The sequence below is a fragment of the Phoenix dactylifera genome, chromosome 5, assembly GCF_051530095.1.
Source record: "Phoenix dactylifera cultivar Ajwa chromosome 5, Ajwa_hap1_PhDact_Kaust_v1.1, whole genome shotgun sequence".
In the NCBI taxonomy this organism is placed as follows: Eukaryota; Viridiplantae; Streptophyta; class Magnoliopsida; order Arecales; family Arecaceae; genus Phoenix; species Phoenix dactylifera.
The window spans coordinates 25,118,880-25,127,764 of NC_143194.1; the positions used below are offsets into that span (position 1 = coordinate 25,118,880).

General features: G+C 41.7%; 1 protein-coding gene across 1 annotated transcript; it reads left to right on the top strand.

The window, feature by feature from the left end:
- The first annotated feature begins 2,534 nt into the window (after positions 1-2,534).
- On the top strand, positions 2,535-4,967 carry LOC103713997 (large ribosomal subunit protein uL24y-like). The gene is made up of 2 exons (XM_008801086.6): positions 2,535-3,087; positions 4,712-4,967. Exon 1 carries the CDS (start codon positions 2,625-2,627, stop codon positions 3,078-3,080), a length of 456 nt encoding a protein of 151 aa, XP_008799308.4. The 5' UTR covers positions 2,535-2,624; the 3' UTR covers positions 3,081-3,087; positions 4,712-4,967.
- The last annotated feature ends 3,918 nt before the right edge of the window (positions 4,968-8,885 follow it).

Genomic DNA, 8,885 nt, shown 5'->3' on the forward strand with positions numbered 1-8,885 from the left:
TTTTATAAAAGCTCTATAACTCTACTTTCAACAGCTCTACTACCAACAGCTCCTCCAAATAGGGCCTAATATATTGAGAGAGCAGTAATAATCTCATATTGGATAGAGAAATGATCTTAGAGATATTTATATATTCATGGATCCATTATTTTTTAACTTGATTTTTTGTGTTTGACTTCAATAAATAACACATGATGGACTTTTATCAAAAAAAAATAACATCAAATTTGGTTAGCGTGGGGTAGAACTTTTTAAGAACTCTTCCAAGACTCTGGATACATAAATGAATCCGTCTTTAGATGTTGCTTATTGTTAATCAATATCCTACCCATATCACTAACTAGATATATTTTGCTTAGTAAAACCAGCAAGTATTCAAGAAGTTGGCGAGGGTCAAGTTTTTTTCGTTGAAAAAATGAGAGAGAGAGAGAGAGAGAGAGAGAGAGGGCAAGCTTCATCCATTCCATTAAAAAAGATTGGTAAGTAGGACAAATGCTAAGCAAGAAATCTCGAGGAAAGTAAAAAGCTTCGATAAGCTATAAGAATCATATATCAAGACAATAGTCATCTATGTGGAAATGAATATAATAAAAAAATTCTGAAAAACAAGTTTAGAAAATTATAGTATATATTTATAAACCAAAATAATGTTATTTATGCTGTATCTAATAGTTGGGTTTACAAGTCTAGTTATTATATTAAATGTTTACAAATAATGATAAACAAATGTCAATTACTATTTGAATTTCAAAATATGTGACATCACATGTAGCTTTGTGTATATTGTGTACCTCTACTTGTTAGTGCGTACAACTTCATTAACAAACATGTCAAGATATGACAGATAAAATAGCACCAAGTTATTTAAGAGGACTCAAAGCTCTTTTTTTTCCCCCTCAGATCATTAGATAGATGCTTATAGGGCAAAGGCATGGTTTCAAATAACACATTGCTAGGATTATGCATCCATAAAATTCAAGCTATGAGACAAGTTAGCCAAGTTATTTAGTCATATGTGTTGAAAATGGAGGAGACCCACTTCTTAAGCTAAAATCGTATGCCTGCATAAATTGGCGAGAAAATGGTGGTGCCCAATGTGGAGAACAAGTAATTTCAAGTAAAAAAAAAAAAACTTTACTATAGCAGGCTAGGTCATTCTCTACAACCGATCTCCTTGTTCTGTTCTAGCGTATATATGGCATATCTCTCTAGTAGCTTATCTACAACTAAACTTGGTGCGGCATTGCAAAGACCCTTTTTCCGATCAAGGGTAATAATGGCTTGCATCAACAATACAAAAATTGTGGGATATGCATACATGCATACATACATATATTCATTCTGTTATTTTGGATATATATATATATATATATATCCAAAATAGAATGGCACGGCATAAGCGTGCCGAACATATCATCCTTGATTAGGTATAATGCCTTTATATAAAAAATCTAAGCTAACACGAACACAATGAGACTAATATTATCCTCCCCCTTCCTGCGGCGGCCGTGGGAGGGGACGGACCGTGGCCGGCGGCAGTCTCGGCGGGCGCGGCTGGCACCCGGAAAGTGCTCTTCTTCTGCGAGGCCGACGGCGCCAGAAAGGGGCCGGGCCGTGGCGGACGTGGGAGGGGGGTGGGTCGTGACCGCCGGCGGCCGCAGGAAGGGGGAGGGCACCCCCTTCTTCTTCCTCTTCTTCGGCACCTTCCCACCGTGGGACCTCCTTCTTCTTCGACACCTCTCCTTCCATGACGGGGACATTGGGGCCGGCGGCGGCCGCGGGAAGGGGAGGACCACCCGTCTTCCTCTTCTTCGGCACCTCCCCACCATGGGGGCGGAGGAGAGGGAGGGGATGCGGTGGCAGGGGAGAGGAAGGGGGGTTGGGTGAGAGAGGAATAGACGGTGAGAGAGAGGTTTTTGGAAGAATTTTTTTTTAAAAAAAATGAGGGTATTTTGGTCAAAAATACAGCTTCCCGATAAAGCTGAAAATAGCGTTTTCGAAAGCTCCAAATTAGAGCTTCTCCTCAAAAGCTGTTTTCAGCTTTCTGAAAAAGCTGAAACAGCTTTCCAAAAATTTTACCAAATACCTTTTTTTTTATATCTAGAAGTACTTTTAGAGGGCGAGAAAGTACTTTTTGGCCCTCCAAAAGTTCTCCCAAACAGGGCCTAAGCATCCCACATCGATTAGTGTAGACATTGAGAGGCATTTTCCAGTTGTCCCCACACATATCATGATTGGTGGTGTTACTCTCACTGTTTGCCTTTTGCAATTACTATGGTGTAGCCTAATGCAACATATATTACAGTGTTCCTAAACTATTTTATATTTAGCCCCCTTCGGGATCGGGCGAATAGCCATGCCGACCAAGGTAATGAGGTGCTAAACATACTTTGTAACGTCTTGAGGGCCTAAGCTTAAAAATTCCATAGCCCAGGACTCGTACAAAAATTTTGCCCAAAGGTCAAGGGTATTATAGTCATAATGGACTACATTCTTCACCGAAACCCTAAACCCCTAAGATATAAGCCATCCCTTCCGCGATTCGGGGTCCTCCTCTTCCTCTCCAAAAATTAATAAACCCCTAAAGCACAACCCAGCCGCCGCCGGAGAGGAGAAGCGACGAGATGAAGTACAACCCGAGAGTGTCGAGCTCCCGGCGGAAGTGCCGGAAGGCGCACTTCACGGCGCCGTCGAGCGTCCGGCGAGTGCTGATGAGCGCGCCCCTCTCGTCGGACCTCCGCAACAAGTACAACGTCCGGTCGGTCCCCGTCCGCAAGGACGACGAGGTCCAGGTCGTGCGCGGCACCTACAAGGGCCGGGAGGGCAAGGTCGTGCAGGTCTACCGCAAGAAGTGGGTCATCCACGTCGAGCGCATCACCCGCGAGAAGGTGAACGGATCCACTGTCAACGTTGGCATCAACCCCTCCAAGGTCGTCGTCACAAAGCTCAAGCTCGACAAGGACCGCAAGGCCCTCCTCGACCGCAAGGCCCGCGGCCGCGCCGTCGACAAGGCCAAGGGCAAATTCTCCGCCGACGAGGTCGCCGCCGCCGCTGCCCCCTCCCTCCAAGGGGTCGACTGATCATTCGGTTCGTCACAGTGGTAGATCTGTTGGTTCTCGTTCTTTTTCTGCGTATCCGGTTATCATCGTTTATGGTTCTTGCTTTAATTATTAGTTGGGAGATTTTGACTCTGAGATGAAAAAAAGGGCTCGAGTTTTGAACTCTGGTTATTTTTCTGCTATATATCATATTGGTGGATTAAGACGATGATGTTTTTTTAACTCTCTCTTATTATGGTTAGAGCTTCTTCGGATTTGGATTTGATGGTTTCGATCTGAACTTCCACTCTGGATCAAGCACTTATATGATTTGTTTTGCATTAAATTATTCTGTTTGCTGTCTCTGTTATTGTATGTTCTGTAGCTTCAGTGATTGGGAGGACTATTGAGAGTTTCTCTTTTTATTTCCTCTTTTGATCTAGAAATCTCATTTTTCAGTGCCCTATATATTGCCTCAGGAAATGTGGTTTAGAAATTTTACAAGTACAAAGTTTGATGAAAAAAGATAACTAGTGCTGTCAGATAAGAATGTGCTTCTATCATATTAATTCTAAAATTGGCTTGATGAGATTGCATTGATGGTGTTCTCTTCGTGTTTGAAGCTAATGCTATGCTACTTTTTTTTGTCATCCTTATGGAAGAGGGGATTGATGTATGTCTGAAAATCGTAGGTATGGAATTAAGTTTTAATCTTATTTATTTTGACAAATTTTGGTTTTATAGTAATCCTACTGGTAGTAAAATACGCATAGTTATTTCTAGATTTTATATGGATCCACTTAGGATCATGTTAGTTGCAATACAGGGAGTAGTGATACTATCATATGAATGTATATCAGAAGGGAACATGATGTCAATCTTTGACTAATGTTGTTAAAAAGCAGGCATATTTTATCTGGTGCTGGTGCTGGAATGTGGTCCGTGATTCTCTTTGTGATATTATAGGGCATTAATTAGGTGAATTGGTTGCAGCTTGTGACTATGATGTCCCTCTTAGTTTGATTGAAATTATGATCAATTCTTTTCCAGAGAGCATTCTGTTATGCTTAACTGTCCACGTAAATGATTTACTGTTTACAGGGATATAGATCTGTACATTGTGCTATGGGGTTTTATGATGTTCAACTCAAGGATATTCTTTTAGTTGTTTGTGTGATTTTTAGGTCATGTTTAGCATGTTGATTGTTGCATATAAAGTTCTGCCCATGTGGTCTGTGTGGGAGAGTAGTGGTTGGCTTAATTTGGTCTTAGCTCCTGTATGCTAACCATGGAATCAATCATCTCGATAATTGAGGTTGCCAAAGAGGAAGATGAGTGGTTAACAAGTATAATTTAGATGTGTGGGGGAGTGAAGAGCTGTAGCAAATATGCCTTTCTTAATTAGTTAATGTGCTAAGTGTCTTGGCCTGTAAAGGGATGGCGTAATCATCTAACAAGGTTTCGTTGTCATGTATATAGTTTAATTTTTCTTGTATGTCGGACTGCCACTTATGCTGCATCTGTTTGTTTCGTCTGCATATGCAGAAGAGCCTATATATACATGCACTTTTTATGTTAGTTTTGCATGATTGCGTTCATTTTCTAAGATTGTTTTTTTAATAATATTGTATAATAGGGTAAAATCTTAGTTAATTGTTTTAATCTCCGTGTAGGAAAACTATAGTTACCAGAGGACCTTGATCAGTCGACACCAAATAATTGGGACAAGTAGGACGGGCTTCAATTACATGTCAAATGATCCTTCTGGTGTACATGTTCCTGATTTTGTATATGTTATAGTGGACAAGTATGCTTAGGAGAACCTACAAGGTAGTGCAGCAAAGGGGGTGGGCTCTTAATGATTACCTGAATCTGTACTTGTTGAATATTTATCAATATTTTAATAATGAGTTACTTTTTGTTCTGCAACTTTTGATCACCTCTGAATATACATGTTGCTTATATTATTGTAGTCTTTTGAAATTGCATTGGAGGTAGATTGTAATATATTCAGAAATTTTTTTGCAACATAAGAAGAATGCAGTAATGCTTGACATTGGGTATGTCTTTTGAATTACTTGGCTCTTGAAACACAATAATATTGAAAGACGTTCCCTAGTTTTAATGCTTGATATGTTCAAGACATAAGTAAGCGAACTAGGAACCTTTGAATGGCATCTTGTGGACACTGATTTTTGTGAAACTGTGGACTTGAAATTTAGTTGATGTATTAGTGGTTGTAGCTGTGTTTAGCTAGGTTATTCCTTAATTGTGGGTTTGGAGTCCTTGTCACAGTTAAATAGTATGAGCACTTTCTTGCATTTATTACATTTTCCATATTGATCAATTCTTGGATTACGAGCACTTCTATTTCCCCAGAAATATTTCCTTCCCCCCTTCCAACCCCCTGCATCTTGCCCTTTTCTCGGACATTTAGGGAATTGCAGAATTGTTATAACACGGGCAGTTCATTATTTGTGAACTTTAAGAGTCTTGTCTACTGAAAGATATTTTGATGCTTGATATGTAGATCAAGTTAATTGGCCTTCCGTGCTCCAAAATCAAGATCACTCGATTCATGATTTCTGGTTGATGGTATTGCCTATTTTGTGCATAGGTAATTATATGATTTATTTTCATCTGAGAAGACCTTTATGGTTAATTTTAGTGCTATAGTTGTTTGAGAAACGTACTCTCTCTTCCTTGTGTTCGTGGACCTGACCGGAGAAACTTAACACCTTGAGTTTTCAGGCTCAAATAGTATTGTTCTGATAGAGAAATCATCTGTTTTGCTTGGTTATCTTTACTATTTTGCGCAAGTGTTCACCTTCTCCAATTCATCATTTGTAGTGCTTCATCATTTAGACTTCATATTTCATTTCATAAAGGCTAATGTTTTGCAAGTTTGTGACGTTTAAAAATCTACTTGGCTTTGGCTTGAATGATAGCATACTGCTACCTGCAGTAAAACCATGAGTTGCAAAGTGCCATGAGATGAAACAAGTTTGGTCGATGGATTTTCAATATGCTTAAGCTTCAACCATATATTTTTAGTTTTATCATACTTAAAGAAGTATTTTCACCTTCTCTGCGCATTCATCTTTTCTAAACCCTCTTCTTCCTTCCTCCCTGAAATAGCCTGGCACTGCAGCTTACCTGCTGCAGTGATTTTAAGTTGCATCAGTTTGCATTTAACAACAGTCAAAGAGTATGGCGATGAAGTGTTGAATGAGATATCTACTGTGAGGCTCATTGATGCGTCTGACAGTGTTGGAGTGGGGCTCTGCCGTTGGGTTTTTAAGAGATAGGGAAATGATGAGGAGGTTACTTGATATAAAGTTCAATTGTGAAACTTGTTTTTCTGAGCACTAAACATTATGCAAGCAACAACATTCTCGAGCATGGGCAAGATATCGGCGTGCGTAAATTCATAGGGAAGGTGTATGGTTAGGATGTGAATTGTATGCTTTGTACACAAACTACGTATAGTTTGTGTACCTTCCAAATTGGTACCTTTGTTAGTTAATTACAGTGAAAAACCTTGGAAACTTTTAGTGATGGGCTTCATCTGAATTACCTGCCCAGCTTCCGGCGGCCCTCATTAGGCTAAATTTCATAAACCCAGAATATGGCAGTTTGAAAAAGCCTGTAGATTACCCTTAAAAAAAAAAGGAAAAATACATTTTCGTAAAAATGCATTTTTGAATTTGGGGGAGTGGCAATTTAGTAAACAACTTGACAAATCATGCAATTTAATCAACAAGCTTGATAACTCATGCCAAATCAGTAAATCACGTTGACGGAGCTTAACATTGTTTGCACTCTGCCTCTGACGAGGTCGAATTTTAATGAGAAAGAGATGAACAGTAGCTCTGGGAGCAAGTGAGCGGTCTGTGCGGCTACCGTTGTCATCCTCCTTCCTATGGGGACTGGTTGGGGCGGAGCGGAGAGCCCCCGATGTGTCGAGGTTCTGGCGGAGGAGGTGGGCGATGTGGTCCTTTGCCAGGTTGGCCGGCGGCGATGCCGACCGGAAGTCCCATGAGAAGCTCATGTGTCGAGGTTCCGGCGGAGGAGGTGGGCGATGTGGTCCTTTTTCAGGTTGGCCGGCAGCGATGCCGACCGGAAGTCCCATGAGAAGCTCATGGGTCGATGGAGCGCCTCCTTAGTGGAGATCTGTTGCCTGGTTTGGCGGATCTCTTCCTTGACGAATGCCATCTTGCACTCCTCTGTCTATCCATAACACTTGCACTCTGCGAACCCCTTGATCTGCTCCCCACCCTTGCCCTCCGATGCTCCCATGATCGCCACTGCGTCGCCGTCGTTCCTTACCTTTGCCGCCAATCCCTATCTAATAGCCCATCTATCCACCATTCCACCCCGATTCTTCCGGGCAATAGATACCGGCACCGACAGGACAGCCATGTAGCGTCCTAAAATGCTGATGATTCGAGTAACTCACAATTTGGGCAGACTTAAGAGTTATGTAATCCTTAAGATGCTATATCAGCAAATCTAAAAATTAGGTGCGGTCATGTGATACTAAAGAGCAAACAGCATTGAACTCCAATCAGCGCGATTTCCTGATTTGGCATGATTTATCAAGATTATTGATTAAATTGCATGGTCTGTCAAGATTGTTGACTAATTTGCCATATCCCGTACTTTACTGACTCAATTGTTAGTGGCCTAAAAGTTGGTGATACAAATATTATATATATATATATAAGGGAAGAACATCGAACACGGGGAGGTTTTCCGGGAGTGTTAAATCATTTTCACACCTAAATTTCATGAGGCACGTATCGAAATGGCCGCTTGAAATGGAGCGAACTACAGCATTTAGATGGTTCGATGGCGGTTGAAACCTCAAGAGGCATCAGTCAATACACAATTGCAGGTTAACTTTCCAATACTTGAGATCCTTCAAGTCGGTTTTTTTTTTTTTTTTTAAATCTTATTCCCACTCCACCCCTTGAGGGAGACTCCAATCGAATCGATCCCTCGACATCTTTATCCAGATGACAAGAGACGGTAGCATCTGGTCGAGCGTTTTCAAGTCATGGCAGCAAAAGCCTGTTTGTTTTGCTGTATTTGGACTGGCCGCAAGTCCGAGTACAGCAACTTGCCGTATTTGAGTTGTTTGGATCGCTGGAGCCGAGATCTTACAGCTGCAACTACTGTAAATGTCAAAGAAAGCCGAGTTTCAGCAACTTTTTCTGCACCCAGATTGGCTGCAAGACAAGATGCCGCATCTCGAGTCAGCGCGTGCTTCAAGGTGGCTGCACGATTCCAGGACTTCTCTGAAGCTCTCTAATTCTATCTATTTTCCTCTCCCAGGCTCTCATCCCATCAGCGTTTCTTGCGAGCCCATCAGACCTGGTCTTCTCTCACACATCAGATGCTGACCATTTGTTTCTACTCCACCTCCCACTCTCCACCAAGCCCCACACATTACCGCCCGCCCAAGGCCTGCCCTAACCCCCTCACCCTCCAAGAAGACCTGCAGACCCGTGCCCTTCTCCTCAACCCCCACATCATTGTCCATACATAAACCGCCAGAGGAGGATGGAATAACTTGGAGCACCACCATAGAGCATCCGAGCTATTACATATGATCCAACTCATCGAGGCTAGCTTGATGAAGTCACCATTGTAGGCATCCTTCGCATGCATCCGCATGAGCATGCTCATTTTCACCTCACAAAAAAAAAAAAAAAAAAAAAAAAACACACATGAGAATGCTCAATCTCAGTGGGTGCAAGCCTACGTGGAGATGCATATGAGATGGACAGTCACATCATCATCAAGGCTACCTAATTGACAAGTACTTTAAGGTCTGCTCCCCTC

Excerpts from the sequence above, each read along its gene's own strand:
- LOC103713997 (XM_008801086.6), top strand. The coding sequence starts at position 2,625 with ATGAAGTACAACCCGAGAGTGTCGAGCTCCCGGCGGAAGTGCCGGAAG.